The sequence below is a fragment of the Columba livia genome, chromosome 18 (assembly GCF_036013475.1).
Source record: "Columba livia isolate bColLiv1 breed racing homer chromosome 18, bColLiv1.pat.W.v2, whole genome shotgun sequence".
Classification (NCBI taxonomy): domain Eukaryota; kingdom Metazoa; phylum Chordata; class Aves; order Columbiformes; family Columbidae; genus Columba; species Columba livia.
In genome coordinates this window covers 13,943,396-13,969,277 of record NC_088619.1, presented here as the reverse complement: position 1 = coordinate 13,969,277, position 25,882 = coordinate 13,943,396, and the positions used below count along the sequence as shown (strand labels likewise).

The following is a 25,882-nucleotide window of genomic DNA, read 5'->3' as shown; positions in this document are numbered from 1 at the left end:
GTGGTGCCGCCTGAACACGGCCCGGGGGGACACGGGGACGCGTGAAGCGGGAGCGGAAGCGCGCCCGCGCGCCGCAGCGAGGCCCCGCCCCCGTTGCCAGGGAAGTGAGGTCAGGCAGTATGGCGGCTCGAGGCTGGAGCGGCTGAGGAGCCGGGTTTGCGGTGAATCCGCGTCCATCCTCCCTGGGAGCTGCGGCGGCGGCGCTGCCAGGCCCACTGTTATCGAGCGGCAGGGGCGAAGCCGCGATGGCATCAGGAGCCGCGGGGCTGTGAGGCAGCAGAGCGCGGGGCGGGCGGAGCAACAGAACCGGGCCGCGGACGAACCGAGCTGCCACCATGGAGCTACGGGTTGGGAACCGGTACCGTCTGGGCCGGAAGATCGGGAGCGGCTCCTTCGGGGACATCTACCTGGGTAAGGGGCGTGACTCGCTGGGGACGCACCTAGCGGGTGTGTGGAGAACGCCGGGGGCCGGGCCCGGGGGTCGCTGCTCGCTGCCGGGCCTGCTCCCCGCGCTGCTGGGCCGGGGCAGCCCACGGGGCCTCGCGTCACCCCGCCTGGAGCTCAGGCTGCACTGCTGCCCACGAAGTGCCCTTTGATGTCAAGTACCTTGCCAGAGGCACAGCAGTAGCAATTTAATATTTAGTTGACATCATGTCTTAATTTGGACAGTGTGGAAATTGGGAACTCTGGCTTATTTAGCTGCCTCTTGCCATTGTTGTCTTGTGACCTTGGGCACCGTTTATCTTCTCTTCTGTAAAATGGGGATAAGGGTATAAATCACCTCGTGCATCAGGGTTAAATATCACTGCAGTGGACTAGGAAAAATTGCTCTCAGAGGAATGTTTGTTTCTCCTGTGAGGCCTAAAAAATATTAAGCAGCTATGGATGACTAGGTTGCAGCTACAAAACCCCTCAAATCGTTCAGAAATCGTCAATAGTTTAGCTACCCTCTTGCTGGAGTGTTACCTTAGTGCCTTATTGCATATATCTAATTCTGTTACTGTGATTTCTATGCAACTGTGAAATTTGCAAGATTGGCATTGTCATTGCCTGTCCATTTATGTAGCTCTTTATCGTCCTGCCTTGTTGCTCTTGGTTAGGACAAGCAGTGGCAGTTACAACAAGTTTTGAAATCAAGTATTTTTGAAATAACATATTCTGCAAACTCTCAATGCATAAGAAGTGGGTTAAATCCAGATAAAAATAAATTTTATATCCTGCCACATAGAATCAAGTGCTCTGCATTTGAAAATTGTGGTAACTTAGAAAAGCAGGTCAAAAAGGTGAAACTTGCCAGTGCTAAGGTACATTAACTGTGTACGTCTGGAAGGTAAAAACGGCATCACTAGCTAACGTGTGGTATGTTTGGTAACGTATGCAGTATGAGCGGTGTTTTTTCTTCCTAGACAAGCAGTGTTTCACATTGCAGTGCACAGCTGGCATTCCAGAATAATGTTACCTAAAGCTGCTTGTTTACAGATAATGAAATACCAGTTATCTGTAATATAGATCATATGCCTGATGAAAAATCCATGTTCCTAGCTGAAGGCATGTGGTTGTCTAGAGGCAGAGAACATGATTCTTTCTCTCTGCAGTGCTTGCATAAAAGAGGAAGACTATTGTGAGAAGATTGGTGAGAATGCTTATGCAAAAAATCCTCATTAGCTACCATTGGGATTCTGGGTAGAGATTAAGACAGCAGTTTAAATCTGAGAAATCTGAGATGATTTGAGAAGCTCCTAGTTTAGCATTTGACTACTGCTCGGGTAAATCAGTTTATATTATGGTATAAATTTAAAGTGCAAGTCAAATAAACTTTTTTTTATTTGCCACTTTTCTTCAGATGCATACGGCCCACAACAGTTAAGTTGCACAGGAAATAATAGTTCTCTGTGTATTAGTGCTACTGTCGTGCTGCATTTTGCACAGGAATTCCTCATCCTTAGTTTTTGACATCTTCTTTTTGCCTCGAAGTAGCCAGTGTGGATTTACCTTTAGGGTTTGCTCATTGCTAAGCCAGTAACTAGCAGAGAATTGTATGCATGGAAAATCCAGCTGGTGACCTAGGTTTCTTTGTCTGGAGAAAATTACAGTCTCTCAAGAAGTGAAGCCTTTGGTAGAGGCCCCTTTGGTTTGCCTACCATTATCTGATAAAACAGAGTTGTTAGAAATCTGTGCTTTTTGTGATGATGAAATGTGCGGTTTCTAAAAAAAAAAAAAAAAGATTCTACATGTTTGTTGAGACTGTGCAGTAGGATATAGGTGCCTTAAAATAACTTCTGCAATTCTTTCAGAAGTCATGAATTTTTTTAAGCACACATACCTTCTGAGAGCCCTTAGTGAATTTGTACGTTACCTCAGTGTAGATTTCCAGCTCAGTTTTAGGCTTTGAAAAGGAAGATTTGATTCTTTTTGCCTATTTCCAGTCCCCCTGTGTTTTTTCGTTAATTCAGCTACGAGGGTGTTGAGGACTTTCCAGAGCAGAGGGGAGAGACTTTTCTCTCGTTCTCTCTCTCTCTTTTATCGTTTCTTTGGAATATGGAGCCAACAACTCTGCTGTTATTATCAGAGTTCTTTCATATTCTTTCCTGTTCTCCCTCATACCTCAGAATGTGTCTTCTGGAATTTGCAGTGGCCCCAGCTTTGCTTGCTTAGAATGGCAAGGTCTGTGGGACAGGATTTTGAAATGTAAGGCACTATTGTAAACGAATGAGTGTGGACGGCTTAAGGAAAATAAATTTTAGGAAATTAGTGTACCTACATTTTCTGAAGTTACCCTCCAGACGAAGGTATGAAAGAAATGGATTCACAGATATTCTAAGTAGTATAAAAGGTGGAAAAAGGGCATGGGGAGATCAGAATAGGCGTTTGTTTCATTGGACAGTCCATGAGGTCAAGTAGATACAAGTATGAAGGCATTGTAGTCACTGTGGTTTCATGATTTTTGCATTATGTATATATTCTTCTTAATAATACATTTTGGGTTGTAAACTAATTAAAATAATTTCTAAGGCTTTTCTTATGGTAGAGGATTTTGCAATTCCAAGAGCAACTAGCCTAAGAAATTACCTGCTAGACCAAGGCTGTGGTCTGTCAAGTAATGGTTTAACACTGTGTTGGGCAGAACTCCATACCGATATTGCGGTCTTACAGTTTTTGCCCTAATTAAACACAGGACTCTGCAGCTGTGTGTAAGGAATGTGTGTTTCAGTATACTTGGACAACAATTTGTGTCATGGATTGGAAAAGTTTCATTTGAAAACAAAACCAAACAAGTGTCTGTTCCTGATCACCCCTCAGATAATATTGTCCACCTTTTGCCTGGTCTTGGCTACTGTTGTGCTGGGGAGAACATGTAGTGAATGTAGGGATAAGCAATAAAGGTCCGGATTTCTGTGGGTCAGAATCAAGATTTTTATTTGTTTGGCGTGGGGAAGTCAGTATTAGGTTGAAAGATGATGCTCTCCTCCTTGTACTGGTGATCTGTGCTTTCACATTTCTAGGTTGGTGTGCACCATAGCTCATTTAAAGTCTATCAGAATAATACATTTATAAAATGTGAAAACCTTAGATTACAGATGGAAAAGTTTCCAGTTGCTGCTACTGTGCTGTGACCAAAGTAGCAATTGGGGATCTGGCCATCTCTTATGCCGGTTACAAAGGAGTCAGATGAGACAGGTAGACATAAAGCCAGCCTTATTTTTCTTTGTCTCTTCCAGTTGTTCACCTTGAGTTGTGCTTATTGTACCTACAGTGAGCTTCAGATGGTTTATTTTCTTAAGGTGCATTGTAAAATGCCTAAAAAATATAGACCCTGGTGTTCACTCAGAAAAATTCACTGTACCAGTGACACCACTGTAATACCCATGTGTGTGTGCACACAAAAAGACATTTTATTACCCTAAAAAAAAAAAAAAAAAGCGCATTGTCTTAGGTGAACTCATAAATAATTCTGTACACCATCAGTTTCTTGTGAACTGAAGAGTCGTGCCCATTTTGAGGTGTGGAGAGGCTGTCTTTGCTAGCCTGGATCAGCCTCACTTCATAGACACAAACTATAAAAGCACTGAAGCAGCTACTTAATCTCAGGAGAAAGATTTTGCAGTTATCGTAGTTAGATGTATATCTTGGCTCAGTACTCCGAAATGGTCAAAGAAAAGTGTATGGAAAAAACAGGTAAGCAGAAAAAAGCTATAGTTGCGCATCTCTGTCTTAATTGCTATTGTGACTCTCAAAAAGAGCATTATGGAACTGGAAAAGGTACAAATACGTGACATGGGGAATATTTAGGGATAATTAAAAATTACTTGTATACAAATAATGACAAGAGTTTTTGAACTCTGAAAAGAGTTCTGAACATCCTGGAGAAAGCGAGTACAAAATAATTGTTTACTGTTTCTTTCCAAACAAAAGCCAGCGGACCTCAAGTTAAGCTTTTAAAAGTGGGGATCAGAACAAAAGCAGGTGATATACTTCACATGATCCTAAATCTGTCTCTCAAAAGAGACAAATTCTGAAAGTAGACTCAGTGATATGGCTGAAAAGCGTCACACATCTCCTTTCACCAGTTCCTGTTTCCCTGTACTTCCGAAGCTGCTTGGCTGTGAGAGTAAACATGTTATTGACTTGGTGTTTCTTTTTAAGAATGTCAGTTTTTCCCTAGGTACATTCCAACTTTGAAATTGAACAGGTAAGCCAATTTTTCGGTCACTTGATTCCTGCAACAAAAATTTAATGAGATTTTTAAAATCTTTTGAGAGAGCAGATTCTTGGTTCTGAAGACATACCTGGCAACCAGATAAAATCGTAAGATGTCAGAATAAATCCGGAGTGTGTTGACATTTAGGGAAGTTGTATTCCCTGTTTCCAAGGCATAAGAGGAGGTGATCTGAATTCCTAGCATTCCTTAGGTTGGCCACCATACATGCCACACCTGTAGACCTGCATTTTGAGCACTTCTACCACAAACTGGAAATGGAAAGACACCCCTCAGAAGACTAACTGTATTTTATTTTGGTTTTCTTTAATGGAAGAGCAGCAGTTTCAGCTTCCTGTGTTACCGTGTCTAGTAGTTGTAACTTAAAATGCGAGTCTGTTGGAGAGAATCTTTAAGAACTCAGAACAATTTGTAGATAATCATGGCTGAAGGTACTTAATAATCTCTCAATGTTTGTCATTGAGAAGTAATTTGTCAATATTTGCTTTGCTTCAGTCTTGACAAATGAAATGCATCTTAAAAAGTATTGTGACTAATGTTTTAAATTCTTCTGGTTTTAGGAACTGATATTGCTGCCGGAGAGGAGGTTGCAATTAAGCTGGAATGTGTGAAAACCAAACATCCTCAACTCCACATAGAGAGTAAAATCTACAAAATGATGCAGGGTGGAGGCAAGCAAATTATTTTCCTTCTTCAGAGATTTAGCTGGTTTTATGTCTTTGATCTATCTGCCACCTGGAAGTATTTAAATGTTAAGATCTCTTTTGACATACAAGGAGAAGGTGGGAAAGGTGGCAGGATAGGTGAAGAGCGATGTAGAGTGTCAGTTCCAAATCCATGGCTACCCAACCTCATGATAACCGCTAAGATGCTCCAATGTTGCCCATGGTCCCAGATTATTAAAATTTGAAAACCTCGAGAAATGTGGAACAAAGTTTGATCTAGTCTGTCAGTATACTGATTGACTTTTGTTTCTCATGGGTCAGTGAAAGATGGTAACAATTGTTCTGGAACATTTAACCTGACTTGCTTATTATAGTAGCACAATTCTCAACTTAGTAAATTCAGGTTAGTTTTTGTTATATATGTTAGTATTCTTAAAAATATTTCCTTGCAGTGGGAATTTTAAGACAAAATAGCAGTAGTAACATAGAACGGGAGTGAAGCAACTTAATAGCTACTGTGTGGTACTCTGCTAAGATAACTCACATATTTTGGAACTCTGCAAATGTAAGATTCCCATGCAGTTCTGGGACATAAACTTCGTTTAGTTAAGTTTTGCCTTTGTGTCCTAGTTCCTTGAATTCTTCTGAAATGAGGCTATACATCACATAACGACTATATTCCATGCTGTATCTCAAATGCAAAATACAGTATCACAGTATGTTTGGGATTGGAAGGGACCTCAAAAGATCATCCAGTCCAATCCCCCCATGGAGCAGGAACGCCCAGGTGAGGTCACACAGGAACATGTCCAGGCAGGTTTTTAATGTCTCCAGAGAAGGAGACTCCACAACGCCCCTGGGCAGCCTGGGCCAGGCTCTGCCACCCTCACTGAGAAGTTATTTCTCAAATTTAAGTGGAACCTCTTGTGTTCCAGCTTGATCCCTTTACCCCTTGTCCTGTCATTGTTTGCCACCGAGAAGAGCCTGGCTCCATCCTCATGGCACTCACCCTTTATGTATTTATAAACATTAATAAGGTCACTCCTCAGTCTCCTCTTCTCCAAACTAAAGAGACCCAGCTCCCTCAGCCTTTCTTCATAAGGGAGATGCTCCACTCCCTTAATCATCTTCGTTGCCCTACGCTGGACCCTCTCCAGCAGTTCCCTGTCCTTCTGGAACTGAGGGGCCCAGAACTGGACACAATATTCCAGATGTGGTCTCACCAGGGCGGAGTAGAGGGAAAGGAGGACCTCTCTCGATCTACTAACCACCCCCCTTCTAATACACCCCAGGATGCCATTGGCCTTCCTGGCCACAAGGGCACAGTGCTGGCTCATGGTCATCCTGTTGTCCACCAGGACCCCCAGGTCCCTTTCCTCTACACTGCTCTCTAATATGTAATTTCCCAGCCTATACTGGAACCTGGGGTTGTTCCTGCCCAGGTGCAGGACTCTACACTTTCCCTTGTCAAATTTCATCAGGTTATTCCCCGCCCAACTCTCCAGCCTGTCCAGGTCCCGCTGGATGGCAGCACAGCCTTCTGGCGTGTCAGCCACCCCTCCCAGCTTGGTGTCATCAGCAAACTTGCTGATAGTGCACTCTATTCCCTCGTCCAAATCGTTAATGAATATATTGAACAACATTGGCCCTAGTGCTGCCCCCTGAGGCACTGCACTGGATACTGGCCTCCAGCTGGACTCCGCACCATTGACTACCGCTCTCTGGCTTCTCTCCTTAAGCCAGTTTGCAACCCACCTCGCTGCTCTATTGTCCAGACCACACCTCCTCAACTTAGCTGTGAGGATGCTGTGGGAGACTGTGTCAAAGGCTTTGCTGAAGTCAAGGTAGACCTTGTAATCATACATCTAGAAATGGATGGTAATGTGTATTTGTATTTAGTTACTTTTTAATTCCTGCCTCATTCAGTTGCCACCTGTATGTAACCTGAATAGCCTTCACAGAGTAGAATGCTTCCTGAGGCTGTGACTGATGGTGGGTTCTTTCTGAGGATGGATGCTGTGGACGTAGGAGGCAGAAGGTTAAGTTTCTGTGCAAATAAGGTTCCCCTATGAAGGGAATTCAGGAAAAAATAATGCATATCAAGTAAAGGTAAGAGTTAAATCGGGCAATTTATACCCTTTCACTTCCAAAATGCATAAAATTAACTCAAATGCCTTTGAAATTCTGAGTAAGGCTACCTATATACAGGTTTAATTAAAAATATGCAAGCAATTCTATCTACCATTTGGTGTGAAACAACCTTCCTGAGTTTCTCCATAAAGCAGGGCTAATTCTAGCTCTCTCAAGCTGAGTGTATAATTGCTCTCATAAACAATGCTACTTTCTTTGAGATTCACTAACCAGCAAATACAGTGGAACTGGAGGAAATCCCAGAGCGTGAAGCAAGGCTGAATAATTACAAATTGAAATGGAAGAGAGGTATTTTACAGTGATCTTATAGGCTTTGAAACTAAGCAGCTAATTTCTAAGGCCTTCTTCAGTAATAATATTTAGTGGTTTGTCAGTGTCTTTATTTTCAGACTTCCAGTTTGCTCCTTATTGCCATCTTGGAGATTATATGAGTATTAATACCTGTAAAATGCTTGAGGTTCAAATCCAGCAAAAACACTGTAAATACTTTCAAGTTACAATCTAAGCTCAAAGGCTGTGAGATTTCTGGGGAAGAGGAAAATGGCTATTTTTAGGCCTCTGTTGCTATAATTTTCTATTGGTTGTGCTGTGAAATTATCAAACTTCATTTCAGAATGCCTGAGGGTAGCATAAAATATTAAGCTTTACTGTAAATACAAATATTCACAGTAATGACCCTTAAATTCATCTTAAGAGCCTTGAAGATCTTTGTGTATTAACTGTATAAGTCAAATTGTTATACTGAATAAACTGTTTCCCTGTTTCTAGTGGGTATTCCCACAATTAAGTGGTGCGGAGCTGAAGGGGACTACAATGTAATGGTGATGGAGCTGTTGGGGCCGAGTCTTGAAGATCTCTTCAACTTTTGTTCACGGAAATTTAGCCTCAAGACAGTCCTGTTGCTTGCTGACCAAATGGTAGGAGCCTGCTTTGTTGATCTTGAGAGGGCAGAATGATGGGATATTAAAATTTATTGAGAGATCATAACAACTGCGTTTTATTTCTGTAATTTAGAGGTGAATAGGCTGTATCATTAGATAAAAGACTCAAGATTAGTTTTCCTTCTGTAAATATAAAGTGTCCCATCAAAAGTGTTTAGAAAGTCTTACTTTGGTTTTCAAAAACTGGACCTGCTGTGTTTGCAGACCACCTGTTACACTGCTCAAAGACAAATAAATCCTCCCAAGGAAGTTTTTGGAAACAAATTTAAAACAGGTACAAGAAAAAAGCTGGAGAGAAGGTTTATCTGTTGTCTTTTAAATTACGTTCTCTGATGCCATTACATTTTACAATAAAAAGTTTATTTACTTCTTTTAGCATTAAGACAGTGTTGCCAGTGTTTTATAAGAAGAAAGGTGAATGTCCAGTCTCTCAGTGATTTTTTTTTTCTTTGTATTTAGATTAGTCGTATTGAATATATTCACTCTAAAAACTTCATCCACCGAGACGTGAAGCCAGATAACTTCTTGATGGGCCTGGGCAAGAAAGGCAATCTTGTCTACATAATAGACTTTGGATTAGCAAAGAAGTATCGAGATGCTCGAACTCACCAACATATTCCATATCGTGAAAATAAAAACTTAACAGGAACTGCCCGTTATGCATCCATTAACACTCATCTTGGAATTGGTGAGCTGGGGAAAGCAGTAAATAGAAACTGTAAAAGCACTGATGCACATAATTCTAATACAAGTAGATCATAGAATCACAGAACGTCCTGAGTTTGAAGTGACCCGCCAGGAGCAAGTCCAACTCAGTGTTGCTTTATGGAGGCATAGAAGACAGTCCCTATTTCTGGCACTAACGGTGCAGCATGCTTGGTCTCGGATCTCTTGGGTGGGTGGGATTTGGCCACTTTGTAATTCTCAGGAATTAGCACATTTTTAATAACTGCAAGGGTAATAGGTTTTTTCTCGTATTGGGTGAGTTTATCGTGGGCATAGTAACTCTCAGATATCTCTTGTGTTTCTAGGGGTTTTTATGACAGTCTTGTTGCACAGTCTTTTGTTTTTTCCAGTAGAAAATGAAACCTAATGAGTGCACTTTTTTATGCTGTTGTAGAGCAATCTCGCAGAGATGACTTGGAGTCCTTGGGCTATGTACTGATGTATTTTAACCTGGGCTCCCTCCCCTGGCAGGGACTGAAAGCAGCAACAAAGCGGCAGAAATATGAACGTATCAGTGAAAAGAAAATGTCTACACCCATTGAGGTTTTGTGTAAAGGATACCCTTGTAAGTTACTCTTTTGTGGCGCTAGGCCTACACGTTCATATTTTAGTGGTATTTCTTTTTTTCTTTACACTGAATTCTACCAGGCTTTTTTACTGCTCTCTCTCTGTTTTTTTTTCCTTCCTCCCTTCTTCCCTCCCTCGTTCCCTTCCATGATTGGGCATGCCCATGATAAAGACACTGTGCTTTCGAGAGTGGGATCTTTGTGTTCATAGACTGTTTCTAATTATCCCTTGTCTTAACTACTAGTAAACAATCATCGCAGTGCCCTTGAGTTGAAGGGTAGCTGGGTGCGTCTGATTTGCGGTTTATTGTGTGTACATGCATCCGTGCTGGATGGATAACTGAAACAGACAAATAGTTTTTGAGAAACTACCCATTTCTTCATATGTGTGGGTGCTGTTTCCTGGATGAATTGGACTGTATAATCAGAGATGCCTCTTGAAGTTGTTTCAATTGAGAATTGTCATTCCAGGTTCGTCCATTTTGGCCTGTTGATGGTCAGCATCTTTGAGAGGCATAAGAATTCCTCCTATATCCTAGCATTATACCTCAAAGCTCTTCTGTATTTACACCACGGTAATAACTAGGCAGTTTTGAGCCCTACGAAAAGATACTGAAAGCTGTTTTAAAACTTATTAGCATTAGCTGTTATCAGAGAACACTGTTGGTATTTTACTAAGAGTTCTGTCTTTATTCTTTCCAAGTTTTTGGGTTTGGCAGCGAGGTACAATAACGAGAACTATACTTTTTGTTAGGGTTGTATGAAAACTTATTGTCTTCAGTGTGTTTCAGATGTCATTTCATAGATGTTCCTTTCCATTCATGAACTATGTTTTTTCTCTGGGGTTAACAGGAGGGAAGACTGATCAACTTTTCTTGTGCTGTTTGTTAGAATTTCTTTCTTAATATATTATTTCGGTCAGAAGGGCTTGAACTCAAAAGCTGTTATTTTGATACTACAGTTACTTCTGGCACATTGAATTCACAACAATATTAAGTTTTTTGCTGTGTAACTAATCTTTTGCATGCCGTATAAAAACAGTCGTTCAGACAATTGCAAATCTAAAATTGTAGCATGACTTACATGGGAAATTTATATGGGTCCCCTAGTTTCTGTGTGTCTTGAGGCAGCAGGCATAAGTCTTTATGTGACTTAACAACAAAGAGATGCTATTCCATATCCTGCAAGAAATTGCGTTTAAATATATTCAAAGCAAAGAAAGGCAAAAAAACCAATCCTTCCCTTGCTCAACTGTAGTTTGAAACCTCTCCTCCCCACCCCCAGCTGTTCATCACAGAACTCTGCTATTGGGTCCTCTCTGCTGTTGACAAACGAGATCTGTGCCCATTGCGTGGTAGACAAATAATTTACTTTCCAGGGTTGACTTGATAGATGAGCTATATTGTTGCCTTCAGTATTAGGTCATTATTTTTTTCTTATGTTTAGGAGATTCCCTGTTTGTTGGGTTTGTGGCAGTTGTTTGGTTTTTTTCATGATTCAGAATTATAAAAAGCAAATGTGAAGCTGAAGGAAAAAAAAAGGCTTTCTTGTATTACAGCTGAATTTGCTACATACTTGAATTTCTGCCGTTCTCTACGTTTTGATGACAAACCGGACTATTCCTATCTAAGGCAATTGTTCAGAAACCTCTTCCACCGACAAGGGTTCTCCTATGACTATGTGTTTGACTGGAATATGCTGAAATTTGTGAGTAGCTTCCTAAAACGATTTGGGTTTGGTTTTGTTTTTTTTTTTCTGGTGGTTGTTGTTGTTTTGGGGTTTCTTTTTACTATATTGTCAGTTTTGAGTACCTTAGCCGATACTGTGAGATGAGATGGGGGTTGAATGACAACTTAGTTGGAGTTACAGCTTTTTAAATGTGTGAGGCTTCTGACATCCTTCAGGGCAGTCACCAGGCTAGGCTGCAGAATTGTTTTCTCCCACCTTGTTCTTCAGCACCGGTCATTTGCAACTGTTGAGGGAGTGTCCAGCTGCCATAACAGTATGTGTGTACATTAGCATTTTGAAGACTATCCCAGCAGTTGTGTGAACAAAATTTACGGCAGTTCTCAAGAAAGTTTACCAAAATAATAAATGCCCTAGCTAACTTCATTTCATGGGTTATCCAGTTCTTTATTTTCAGTATTTTTATTGGCATATTTAGTTGTAAACTCGATAATCCCCCAAGTTGCTCACTAGTCTTGACCCACAGGGTGCAAGCAGAGCAGCTGAAGATGCTGAACGTGAAAGGCGAGAACGAGAGGAAAGATTGAGGCATACACGAAATCCAGCTGTGCGTGGATTACCCTCCACTGCTTCTGGCAGGCTGAGAGGAACACAAGACACAGCTCCTCCTACTCCTCTTACCCCAACTTCACATGCTGGTAAGTATGCAAATACCTGGATAGGTGCACCTTGTAGACTACTATAATCTGCAGTTTCTTCCTGGTCATTGGTAATTTGAAATTAGAATTAGGGTACTTGAGTGGTGTTTGTCTCTGGTCAGGGTTTGGGGTTTTTGTTTGGTTTTTATCCCCTTGCTCCTCAGCAGGTTGAAGCTAATTGCGTATGCACATTACCTGCCAATTGCTACTTAGATTTCTGTGAATGTAAAACGAAGGCCTTGATTTCTCTTGTTTGACTGTGTGGAAGTTTTATATGCAAACAACAAGAGTGTAAATTTTCCAGTGACCGTGTTATAATCCCATTTCTCATTATGAGAATCTAATGTGTTTTTTCTTACAGCCAACACCTCTCCTCGGCCAGTGTCTGGTATGGAACGAGAAAGGAAAGTGAGTATGAGATTGCACCGTGGTGCCCCAGTCAATATCTCATCATCTGACCTAACAGGCCGACAAGATACCTCTCGCATGTCAACTTCGCAGGTAAAAAATATTTCTGTGTAATGGAAAAAAGAGGGTGATTTGATTAAGTTAATTTGCCAAAAGAACATACCAGCTAATTGATGTGATTTTATACTGATTTTGCAGATGATGTTGACTTGTATGAGTACTTGACATTTTCACTGAACATTTGTGATGTGACTGTAGACTACTGTGAAGAAAAATAATATTTAGTTTTTTTACCTCAGCAACAATAAGCACAGAATATACTCAAAGTAATACAGTCATTGATGTATGAGATGACGCAGAATCCTAGAGACAGAGCATTTTTACCTGCAATTATGGTGTTTAGATCCTCTACGCATTACATTTCTTGTAGCAGACTAAGTTAGAAGCAGTTGTGAGTCGTGTTTCCAGATCAACAGAGCAGAGAATATTGGTGCAGAAGAGAAAAGAAGTAGTTGGTGAAGAGCAGAAAGTGCAAAAGGTGCAAAGGTGGATAAAGGTGCAAAAGTGAATAAAAGTTGCAGTTCAGTGCTGTAATTCAGAGCAGATGAGAAGCCACATATGTGAATGATGGCAAGGTCACAGAAGGCTCATTTGAAGAGGGTGACAGGAGGATGAAGGATGATTCACAGCCGTAGTCGGCACTGAAATCATCCTCATTGGTCACGGTGACTTAGCAAAGAGATTTTAGTCATGCTTCTATTTAAGATTGGCAAACAATGTTTAAATATGTTTTTAACTCTTTATGCTATAGCTGAAACATTCATTTTTCAAGGTATTCATACAGACTTGTCCTAAGTAGTGTGGCCTGGCTTTGTACAGCCGCTCTTCAGTCACCTACAGAATGGGGTATCCCCTGCACAGTTGGCACGCTGCAGCGTTTCTGGGACAGCAGTCTGTTAGAGCACTGCTGCAGTCACCTCTGGGTTTTCCATCACGCCTCAATGCTGTGCTGGACTTCTAACTGCATAATTTTTGCCGTGGACCCATGTTACTCCCCATTGACGGAGCATGTTGACAAAAATTAACGCAATTCCTTTTGGCTTCATCATTTAATTGGCAGAATTAATTATTTCAGGTAGTATGTGTTCTTTTATATAAAATCTTGCAACTAGAGGGAATTATCTTTTAGATGGAGGCCGGGTTGGTATCTCTAATGAAGACTGGGGGAGAACTGGATTGGAGAAACAATTCTACTGTAACAAAAGTGAAGTAGGATTTTTTTGGATTGGATTTCAGCTGAGTGAATCGTTTCACCGTATAGAATCACAGAATGGACTGGGTTGGAAAAGACCTCAGAGATCATCAAGTCCAACCCTTGGTCCAACTCTAGTCCGTTTACTAGATCATGGCACTAAGTGCCATGGCCAGTCTCAGTTTAAAAACCTCCAGGGCCAGTGAGTCCAGCACCTCCCTGGGCAGCCATTCCAATCCTGACCACTCTCTCTGCAAAGAATTGCTTTCTCATCTCCAGCCTCAATTTCCCCTGGCAGAGTTGAAGCCCATGGCCCCTTGTCCTATTGCTGATGCCTGGGAGAAGAGACCAATCCCCACCTGGCTAGAACTGCCCTTCAGGTAGTTCTGGAGAGTGCTGAGCTCACCTTTAAGCCTCCTCTTCTCCAGACTAAACAAGCCCAGCTCCCTCAGCCTCTCCCCATAGGGCTTGTGTTCCAGTCCCTTCCCCAGCCTTGCTGCTCTTCTCTGGACCCACTCCAGCACTTCAATCTCTTTCCTGACCTGAGGGGCCCAGAACTGAACACAATACTCCAGGTGTGGCCTCCCCAATGCAGAGCACAGGGGAAGGATCACTGCCCTTGTCCTGCTGACCACGCCAGTTTGGATACAGGACAGGACACCATTGGCCTTCTTGGCCACCTGGGCACACTGTTGGCTCATGTTGAGCTTCCTGTCCATTAGTCCCCCAGGTCCCTTTCTGTCTGACTGCTCTCCAGCCACTCTGTGCCCAGCCTGGAGCGCTGCAGGGGGTTGTTGTGGCCAAAGGGCAGGACCCGGCACTTGGTCTTGTTGAACTTCAGCCCATTGAAATCGGCCCATTTTTCCAGTCTATCCAGATCCCTCTGCAGAGCCCTCCTGCCTTCCAGCAGGTCGATACTCCCTCCCAACTTGGTGTCATCAGCAAATTTGCTGATGATGGTCTCAATCCCCTCATCTAAATCATCAATAAAGATGTTAAACAGGACTGGACCCAACCCTGACCCCTGGGGACACCACCAGTGCCTGGCCGCCAGCTGGATGCAGCCCCATTCACCAGCACTCTCTGGGCCCGGCCCTCCAGCCAGTTCTTAACCCAGCGTAGAGTGCACTTGTCCAAGCCATGGGCTACCAGCTTTTGCAAGAGTATATTATGGGAGACAGTGTCAAAGGCCTTGCTGAAGTCCAGATAGACCACATCCACGGCTTTCCCCTCATCCACCAGCTGGGTCACCTGATCATCAAAGGAGATCAGGTTGGTCAGACAGGACCTGCCCCTCCTAAACCCATGCTGGCTGGGTCTGATCCCTTGTCCATCCTGAAGGTGCTGTGTGATTCCATTCAGGATGATCTGCTCCACAACCCTGCCAGGCACCGAGGTCAGGCTGACAGGCCTGGAGCTGCCAGGGTCAGCTCTGCAGCCCTTTTTGTGGATTGGGGTAATATTCGCCAATTTCCAATCATATGGGACCTCCCCAGTGAGCCAGGACTGTTGGAAGATGATGGAGAGCGGCTTGGCGAGCTCTTCTGCTAGCTCCCTCATCACCCTGGGATGGATCCCGGCTGGTCCCACAGACTTGTGAGGATCCAGATGGCTCAGTAAGTCACCAACTATTTCCTCCTGGAATACAAGGGGGCTATTTGGCTTCCTATCTCTGTCAACCACCTCCAGAGGCCAGTTGTCCTGAGGGCCACCTGTCTTACTGGTAAAAACTGAAGCAAAGTAGGTATTAAGTACCTCAGCTTTCTCCTCATCTTTGTTAACTGTATTTCCCTCAAAGTCCAACAGAGAATGGAGGTTTTCCTTGCCCCTCCTTTTGTTATTAACGTATTTAAAGAAGGACTTTTTATTATCCCTGACAGAATTGGCCAAATTAACTTCAAATTGCACTTTTGTTTCCCTGATTTTTTTCTGCATGATCTAGCCATTTTCATAAATTCTTCATAAGCAGCCAGCCCTTTTTTCCACAGTTGGTAAACTCTCTTTTTATTTCTGATTTCCTTCAGAATCTCCCTGTTTAGCCAAGCCGGTTGTCTTCCCCGCCGGCGAGCCTTTCGGCACATTGGTATAGCCTGTTCCTGTGCGCTCAAACCTCCTGCTTGAAGCGTGTCCGACCCTCCTGGGCCCCTTGTTTTTAAGCATTGTTTCCCGGGGTATGCTCTGAACTAGACTTCTGAATAGGCAAAAATCTGCCCTGCGGAAGTCCACTGTGGAGGTTTTACTAATGGTTCTCCTTGCATCTCTGAGTATTGAAAATTCTATTATTTCATGGTCGCTATGCCCCAGGCGGCCTCCAACCACTACATCTCCCACCAGCCCTTCTCTGTTTGTAAACAGTAGGTCTAGCGGGGTCTTGCCCCTGGTGGGCTCATTTACCAGCTGATGAAGGAAATTGTCCTCTGTACACTCTAGGAACTTCCTAGACTGCCTCTTCTGTGCAGTATTGAGCTCCCAGCAGATATCCAGCAGGTTAAAGTCACCCACAAGAAGAAGGGCCGTCGATTTGGAGACATCTGCCAGCTGCTTGTAGAATAATTCATCTCCTTCATTGTCCTGGTTGGGCGGTCTGTAACAGACACCCACGAGGATGTCAGCCTTCTTGGACCTCCCCCTGATTCTGGTCCACAGGCACTCAACCTTGTCACTGCTGACCTCAAGTTTAACAGTCAAGAGACTCTCTAACATATAAAGCCACCCCTCCACCTCTCCTACCCTGCCTGTCTTTTCTGAAGAGCTTGTAGCCACACATAGTGGCCCTCCAGTCATGAGAGTCATCCCACCATGTTTCATAACTTTCCTGCTGCACCATGGCTTCCAGCTCCTCTGGTTTGTTGCCCATACTGCGTGCATTAGTGTACGTGCACTTCAAGTGGGCAGCTGATTTCACTCTTAATTCAGGCTTTCCATCCTTAGGCTGATCTTTGGAGAGCCCAGTTTCAATCCCTTCTGCCTTCAAACCTAGTTTAAAGCCCTCCTGATCAGCCCCGCCAACTTATGGGCTATAGTCCATTTGCTCTTCCTAGGAGGATGAAGCCCATCTGATTTGAGGAGACCAGGTACCATGGAGTTTGCCCCATGGTCAAAAAAAACAAAATGTTGATGGTGATACCAGTCCTTTAGCCACCTGTGAATGAGATGGGCTTTTCTACTCCTCTCTTTATTTAGCTCCTCATCCATCCCAAATAGCACAGGAGCTGAGGCAAATATCACCTGTGCTCCTGTCCCATGAACTGACCGACCTAGTGCTTTAAAGTCTTTTTTAATTATCTTGGCACTTCTTCTATTAATGTCCTCGCTGCCAGCTTGGACTACTAACAGGGGATGATAGTCTGGGGGCAGCTGCACAAATATTTGTGCTTGCAGAGGGGATGAACAGTTCAGAAGCAGAAGCGACTGGACAAGAATAGGAGACAGGTGAGGTCTTTTGTGTTGGCTTTATGGCAGTTTTTGCCAGCTTAAATTTTTCACTGAACTACAATTTTTGCCACCAGAAATTCTCATGTTACAATCTTGTATGGCTGAAGTTTGTAAACGGTATGAAAACAATGAAGGTAGAACTGTGCAGAGTTATGGATCTTGTAAATATTAATAAATACCTGATAGAAGGATGTAAAGAACGTGCAGCTAGACTCTTCTCAGTGATATCCAGTGAATAGAAAAGAGACAGTGGGCACAAACTGAAATATAAGAAATTCCGTTTAGACACAAGAAAAAGCTTATTTACTGTGAAGGCAGGCAAGGAGTGGAATAGGTTGCACTAAGAGAGTGTGGAATCTCCCTCTTCCAAATTGCCCATAACCCAACTGGACGTTGTGCCGAGTGGCTCGCTCCAGCTGGCTGCGCTGTGCGTGCTGGTGTTGGACTGGGTGGTCTCCAGGTGTCCCTGGGATGGCTGTGATGCCAGCTTCCCCCTAAATGTTTACTCAAACGTAAAGATGGTTTCCTGGTAAAGTGTGTATGCCCTGGGTTTGTCTCTGGTGTTCTGAGCAAATCTCAGATGCTTTGCCTGTTACCAGCCAGAGAAATAATTAACGGGAGTAACAGAAATAAGTGCAGTGATGATACTTGATTATGTTGGGAGAGAGTATATATTCCATTTTTTTGCTGTGTTACTGATAAGTAGCTCAGTGTGCACATGACACTTTTCTAAACATAGTAAGGTACACATAATCCAGGTGGGTTTGCAGGTACGTTTTTGTTCTGCCAAACTTGTGAAATGGGAATACTCTGACACTGTGTAGGACTGTGGCTTTTTTGGGGTAGTCTTTGAATATCCAGATCTATAATTTGTGGTGTGGGCCAATAGTAAAGGCACGTTTCCATACCTGCCTTTTTGAACACTCTGCTCTATGTATGGGATCACTCGGTTGATCTCTTTACAGTCCCAGCAGTGGCCGAGTCAGGATCTTCTCTGAGTTTGTTAGAATTAATAATTCATCGTCTGTTGTCTGTGTTTAGTTCTTACCAAGGCAGTGAACCACTTAGTCTCCACTCATGATGACTGAAGAATAGTGTGCAACTGTAGCATAATTTAAACAGCTTCCCGCGGGCCTCTCGGATTTGGAAGGACACCTTATAACACTTCCCCTTGAGCTCATTAGAGAAAATGTCTCTTTTCGTTTTCCCAGTTCTCACTCATAGCAGGCAGTCAGGCTCAAGTTGCAAATTTTCATAGCTTGTATTCTTACTATCTTCATAACATTAAAGTAGTTCTTCCATAATAAAAATTTATCCTCAGATGTTAATCAGGTTACCGGTTAAAGCCATGGGTTTCCCATTATCTTTATACCTTGTTCTTAGTCAGGAAAACCTAAAGTATTGAACTCACATGGCAGGGTTATTGAGGAGAATTTTGACTGGCTAAGTGTAAAGAATATAGAAATATAGAAAATCATCCATACCACTTCTTATCTGGAGAAAGTAAAGAACAGCAACTGTTTGTCCATGCCCATTCCAAATGCGTTAGTTTCCTTTGTCAGTCTTAAGTAAATATACTACCACTGTTCTTTTTTTCTGGGAGTGTTTAGGCTATACTCCTGGTAGAAAGCAGCTTTTAAAGTTTGCTATACAGCTCTACCGGTATTTTATGTTAAGAACCACATTTGTTAGAGTTATTTATAACTCAATAATTTAATGTTTTTATTTGGGTGCCTTGGCTTGGCAAGGCAATGCTGCACCTGTAATCTCCACCTCTGATCATCCAGAGGAAGGGCCACTGCTTGTTAAACTCTGGGCAATGGAAATGCGCAAAGCTTGCTCAAAGAAATAATGAAAGCTACTCACCTCCAGGTAGAGTTCTTAAAGATGACTCCACATTTTTATCTTTCATCTTTCCCAAATGAGTTCTGATCAGACCAAAACTGAAAACTAAGGCTGACAATGTAGATAATGTGAGCCAAAATTCTCTTATGGAAAATAGGTCTTCTCAGAGAAATTTAACACTTCTAGAAAAATGGTAATCGGTTAGGATAGCGAAATAGGTGTCGTGTATCTTCCCTACCTCCAGGGTGTTGTCCACATGGTACCTAAGGCATTCTCCTTAGGAAGACTAGCACTTTGTAACACTGAGTAACGCGTGTTTGTTGGAATAACAACTAACATGTCTACAAAAGGATTCATGAAGCTTAAGTGTTTCTAATGAAATGAAATATTAAATAACAAATATATTTATTTATAATATAATTATTATTATAATAAATTCTATGGCACGTGTTATTCAATACTTTTCTCGACTATATGGAAGTGAATGCAACCACTAAAAACCTGCAGGTTGTGAGATGTTTGACAGCGATACACATTAGTGAGAGTTGAACAGTCAGGTAAAGCCTATTAAAATAAAATATATTGTACTGCAGTACTCCCAAATTTGATTAGGATGAAGGAGTGGACCCCATTGTCTTTGTCGTGGTTTAACCCTGGCTAGCAATCAAAACCACAATAGCCTCTTGCCCACTCCCCACCCCCAATAAGGGAGAGAATCAAAAGGTAAGGTAGAAACTTGTGAATTGAGATAAACACAGTTTAATAAAATAACAAAATATATCACTACTACTACTAATATACATTAAATGGAAATATAACATAAAAGATACTCAATGCAACTCCTCACAAACGCCATCCGCACCAAGCAGCCGGTCCCGGGAAGCAGCGCCTGGTCCCAACAGGCGACCCCGGGGAGGGATGGACAAAGGCAGAGAGGCCCAGAGGCCTCTGCAAAACAGCAGAACGGCAAAAGGCCGACCTGAAGGAAGTCTGGGACAGAGCTCGGCCGCGGAGCGCAGCCGGAGCAGGTCTCCCGAGCCGCAAACCCGACTCTAGTTAAACAGGAAGCACGACGCTGGTGGCGTGGAATACTCTACTCTCATTGATCAGTCTGGATGTTAGTCAAGGTCTGTCCTGTCCATGCTCCCCTTCATAGCTCCATCCTCACACGTGCAGACTGAGAGCCCAGAAAAACCTTGACTCCCAGACAGTGACGAAGATAACAGTAAGTTCTTACATTCTCTTTGTTCCACCTGAAAACCACTAAAAAGTTAAGTGGAGAAACACGTTAATTCTGTCCTGGGATCTTAATCTTCTTCTCTCAAACTAAATCCAAACAATGACCATGCTGGCTACAAAAAACCAAAAGTTTCTAGCTGCATTAAGAAAATTAACTCGCTTTCAGTCTAACCAGCACAGTCTGATCTGTGCTAAGTGATGACTGAGGAGGCTTTAGGTGTAATGTTGGAGAAGTTCGTGTGATGTCATAATGAAATCGCATAATTTCATCCTTTATCAGTTATGAACAGAAATTGAGGTATTATTTCATGTCATTATTAAGGCGTATGTTAGAATATTGTGCTCAGTTCAGTTCTCAATATCTTAAATTGTTGGAAAACTGTAAGTAATGCAGAGAAGAGCTATAAAAATTAAGCTTGGGAAAACAGATTTTACAATGCAAGAGTTTCAAATCAATGTCTTTTAGTTTGTCTGAAAAGTAAGAGGTCACCTTGGGTTAGTTGGTATAGTATTTTAGAGTATAACATGAACTGACATTTATGCAGAAAACGTGTGAAGAACCTATTTCTTAAAACTAGAACCACTCACATTTAAATAAAAGCAAAACAAAGGTCTAAGTGAAGGCAGTTAGCCACTGAAACAACTTCTAAAAGCAGCAGATCATCTGTCCCCTTTGCATCAAAACTGGATTCATTTCTAAGTAATGTATTCAGGTGTATGATAGATCAGTGTGCAATGAAGAGTTGTGATCTGTGCTGGACAGAGAATCACACAAGCTGTTAGAAGATCCTTCTGCTCTTAAGTTCTATGAGTGAACGGTTCACTAAGTCTCCTTTACGTGGTCAGTTTTTAAACGTTAAGAAGCGTAGTAAAGGTGGTCAAGAGTATTACAGTAAACGCTACCCTGAAATCAGTTCTGTTGTTCCACATTGCACAAACTGCATCATGAAAGTAGTGACCATCTCGGGGTTTTAGTTCTGGGAGAGTAGCCTTCATTTCCTTTCACAGAAGGTTTGATCTGACTGCTCGTGGTCTACAGTAAGTTGTTCAATTTTTGTTCCTGAACGTAGCATGTTCAGCACCCAACAGTCAAAGCTGTGTGTAATTCCTACCGGTTATAGAGATATTCTCTCCATAGTTGGAAGAAAAGACTAGAACGCTGCACAAATAAATATTTTATTAAGTCTCTTTGACAGGGGAAGCTTTTAGAAGACTGTAGCCAGTATTGGCATTGAACGACTTAAGTGTTGTGCCATGTCCCTGGGGAAAAAAGCAACATACTTCAAATGCCTCTGCATTTTCCATCTCCTCATGAGCAAATCTTCCTCCATATATTCATCTTAATAGGCATCATACTCTACGTTGTTCTTCTGACCGGGTCAGCTTTCTTTCAGGAATAATGATTTGTTCCTTTTATGTATCTCTTAATATGATAGAAATGTCTTATAGAATTTGGAAATCGGAGCTTCTCAAAAGATACATTTGCTGCTGCAAGTTTAGGTTCGATATTTGTTAGACATCTTTATATATTGGGGCAGTGGAACTGTTACAAATTGCTGTCTTTTCCCCTACCCCAGAATAGCATTCCTTTCGAACACCATGGCAAGTAGCTGCTCGTCTCCTCTCGTTGGAAGGCAGCACTGGGTGAGTGCTTCTCCATAGACACCAAACTTTGGATGGGGTGGGGAAAAAAACGTCTTTGGAAACATCCAACTTTGCTTCTTCTCCTCATGTTTATCTCATGGTTGTACCTGCGCCTTCTGCTCAGGCGCTTGATGGAGCATTGTTTTTTCTCTAACTTAAAAGTAAATGCCCTTCCAAAAGTTGAATTATTGCTGTTGTTCCACTTGAACTCTTAGGCAGAATTGACAAAAAATAGTGACTTGAAAAGTCCTTAAAATTGTTTAAGCATCAACAATAAAATAAAATAAAATAAGCAAGTCTAAATTTTAGCTGTTTAAAAATTATCTGTCTTTCCAGGGATGTTCATGCAGCAGTGTGTCACCCACTCAAAAACAGCAAAATACTTGTGTGAAGACTCAATTAACTATATTACTCAAATGAGGCTGTGTCTTGTAGTGAATGGAATGTTCCACTACAGCCGTATCCATTTTTCACTGGTTTATATTCTTCTCAAGCTATATATTCCTTACAAGCTGTCACTTTAAAAATACTCTGAACTATTCAGATCTATATTTTTAAAATGTTCACATACTGATGAGAATAGTTTGAACATGAGCATCTTGGAGGCAGACGGGCTCGGATTTGGGTGTTCAGAACTCATTTCCACCGTTCAGTGCAGTAGAAGTTTCTCCCGCTCTGTCCGCAGCTTTTGGCTTTTTAGTCTGTTCTGCTTTTGGCAATAACAGGTGTAATCAGGGAAATAACAAGTTTCAGTTGGAATCTGAACCTCGATGGATGCTTTCTTAAGTATTTCAGGAGCTTCTTTGCTTCTTATTGAAAAAAGCTGTGAGAATTTGCTGTTCCTTAATGAATTCTGTTGTATAACTCCGTCTGCTGCCTCACTTTCTCTATGGAGCCCAAGCTTGCACTAATCCTGCCTCTCATTGGTGAAGAATCCTGCTTTTCATCTTCCGTTCATCTCCTCCTGCTTGGTGTGCTTGGCTGACTGTGCACAAGCTGCTTTGGCAAACAGTTTGTAATGTTAAAGAGCTCCAACTGTAAATGGCAGCTTAACATTTTAATCAGACTGTAGTCAAAAAAACAAACCTAAAGCTTTGCATTGGAGAGCTTGTGTGCGGGAGACGTGCGTAGTCGGGTCTGCTCAGGGTTGTGTCTGCACCGATTGACCTTTACTGCGTGCCTTACTATTTGTAGCTGTTTACATCTGAAATTAATACTGTGTTCTGATTCAGCTGCTTAGACATTTCTCGCTTCTTAAATTGCAGCGCTGCGTGGTTTTCACTTTCACAGTGAAAGTATTGAAATAACGTTATACTTACCAAAATAGGTCAATCTGTGGAAATTAATGATGTCTCTTTTTATACAATGTCCCATGAAAATGAAAAGCTGTTGATTTCTGCCCCCTGCCCCAACCCTTGTTATGATTTTTTTTTTTCCCCCAAACTTACTCATTGAGTCTATCTCTGCACATTACTAGTGGTTATATCTGGTCTGTTCTTCCGTGCATGTTTATGCTCTGTTCCCTTGTCTTCAAAACATCCCCTGTGGCTGGAAAGGTGAATTTTCCATGTTAACTACTAACAAAGGAGGAAATACAGGGAACTGCTTGTAGCTACAGGTGGGTGCAAAACTTTGTGTAGCTCATTGGATTTTAAATTCACACACTTTTGGCAACAAATTATATGCAAGTATATTGAGAGCCACGTGTATGTTAACTGGAAGGATCTGTGCTGATGTTGTCTTGTTTTTTGGCTTTGGTAGATTCCTGCTCGGGTAACTACCAGTGTTCTCCAGTCTGCTGTGCACCGATGAAAATTATTGTGCCATGAAGGGCAGATAATGCATGGCTGATCTCCTGCGTTACCAATGGCTTTACTAGCAAAAATACCCTGAACTAGAGTGGAAACAGTACAAATGGGGTTCTCCATGTGACTTAAAAGGCACTTGGAGGAACGTGGACAGACTCCAGCAGCTGCCATTGCAGGACGCTTCTGCAAGAAACCCAGTGACCTTAAGAGAACCCTGTGGTACCAGGGCTGGAAAAGAGAGATGGTTTACAGAGTTGACCGCCTGTTATCGGATGGCCGTTTCAGTTTTCCCCCCACGGGCGGCCAGCTGTACCCCTTTTTATTATTCTACTGTAACTATAAATCTTTTACTTGGTTTAAGAAAGTTTTTTGTATCATTTTGCTAAGATTATTGGCTTAATTCTCTGTAAAGAACTGTTGCTTTTGTCTGATTTAAAAATATAGACTATAAACAAACCTAAACTAAAGACAATGACTTGAAATTTATTGTTTAAAAAATTTGTCTGGCAGGGAACATGTAAATGAATCAAAAACATCTGACTTTATTTAAACTGTTTACTTATTTGTATAGTCCCATTCTGACTGAGGCAGTTTTCTTAAAACCGTTAGAATTTTACTTGGCTGTTTGCTGTCTTCACTCACACTTACTGCTTAACTTTCTGTGTAACACAAAGGAATTTTTAATACTCGTTCTTTTTCATAGAAGAGAATAATACCCTGCAGGAGAGTGCAAGCATAGTAGAGATCATGAGGACGGATTTCGGTTGTTTTGTGAAGAATAGGAAAGACACTGGTGTTTGAGGGATGGAGAATTTGCAAGCTTGTCCTGTCTCTGCTTCATTTGGGTAAATGGATGGTTTCAAACATTGTTTTTGTTGATGGAAATTTTGTTTCCTGCGGTTTGAGGGCGGTTGGATTGGAGGGTATTGCAGGTGGGAAACACGCCTTGCCACCGAGTCCTCCGTGAATTTGCACATTTCGTTCAGTATCTACATATTTAAAGCAAAAAAAAAAATAATCAGTCCTTGTGTTTCATGCCAGGTCTCAAAAACTGAATTCTTTAAAAAAAAAAGAGAAGGAAAGAAAAAAATCTTGCTGTGAAATGCCGAGATTTTTTTACAATTCGGGTGCATACCATATTTAATTGTTAACTGTATTCAAGCTGAGTATGCCCGGAGTCATTAGCCAGGAGTGAACGACTCGGCATGCGTGGGTTGTCCAAGAAACTGTTGCAGGTGTTGTTAGCACCTGTTGCTTATGGAATATAGAGATTCTTTGTAACGTTTGTTGCTGTAGACAGTCTCATAAAATAGATATTCTATCTTCACAGTACTCGGAAAGGTATCAGAAGTACTGTTCATACTACTATGACTAAAGTAATGGGAAGTTCCACGTTGGAAATGAAAGTATATTCAGAGATTTTGTTTGAACAGGGATTATGAGAAATTCTTCCCTGCTTGGGGAAAAAAAAAATATTAAAGGCTTATTGGTCTTCAGAGTGTTATGAAGAGTATTTTTATTGTTTCAATGTTCACATATTCTTTTTGCCCCTCTCGAAAGTCCACGTATTAAGTATTAGTCACTCTTCTTTGGATGTTTCCAGAACACTGGCTGCTTGCCTGTGTATACTCCGGGTCTGACTGGGGAAGGCTGTGTTAGCAGAGTGTAGGGAGAAGCATAAGAGTTTGATCCATGGATATGTTTGCATAAGAGAATTATTTCCTCAGTTACTATAAACTTCAGTATTTTAGGCATGTGCACTACCATTTGAACAGTTTTACACTTCACTGTGCTTTCCTTGTAAATATCTGTGGTTAATAATGTGCTGTTAGAGGGAATTACAAAGGCAGCCTCTTTATTCTCTCTGTATCTGGAACATTAGAATGCTGTACTATACTTAAAAGTTGACTGCAGACTTCTAGAATTGTACTCACTTGTGGGCGATCTTTGTCCTTCATAATAGTTAAATTCCATCATACAGAAAATAGTTAGACTGTCTATATAAACCTGTGTATTGGAAACCAGTCAGAGCACTTCATTTGTACTACCACTGTATTTGTGTACTTTAAGAATTGTGTAAATACATTCATAATAACTTCTA

At 41.9% G+C, this 25,882-nt stretch overlaps 1 protein-coding gene across 3 annotated transcripts; it reads left to right on the top strand.

Annotated features, from left to right (window-relative positions):
• Window positions 1–83: 83 nt before the first annotated feature.
• Window positions 84–25,882, top strand: CSNK1D (casein kinase 1 delta). Of its 3 annotated transcripts, XR_010466873.1 has the most exons (11): window positions 84–411; window positions 5,278–5,388; window positions 8,302–8,450; window positions 8,934–9,162; window positions 9,595–9,765; window positions 11,325–11,473; window positions 11,979–12,150; window positions 12,512–12,651; window positions 21,907–21,973; window positions 22,310–23,591; window positions 23,735–25,882. XR_010466873.1 is itself a non-coding variant. In XM_065034263.1 (10 exons), exons 1-9 carry the CDS (start codon window positions 336–338, stop codon window positions 21,937–21,939), a joined length of 1,230 nt encoding a protein of 409 aa, XP_064890335.1. In that variant the 5' UTR covers window positions 84–335; the 3' UTR covers window positions 21,940–21,973; window positions 23,735–25,882. The 3 variants fall into 3 exon arrangements, 2 of the variants coding, with proteins under 2 accessions (XP_064890335.1, XP_064890334.1); XM_065034263.1 differs by lacking the exon at window positions 22,310–23,591; XM_065034262.1 differs by lacking the exons at window positions 21,907–21,973; window positions 22,310–23,591 and having other exon boundaries at window positions 95–411.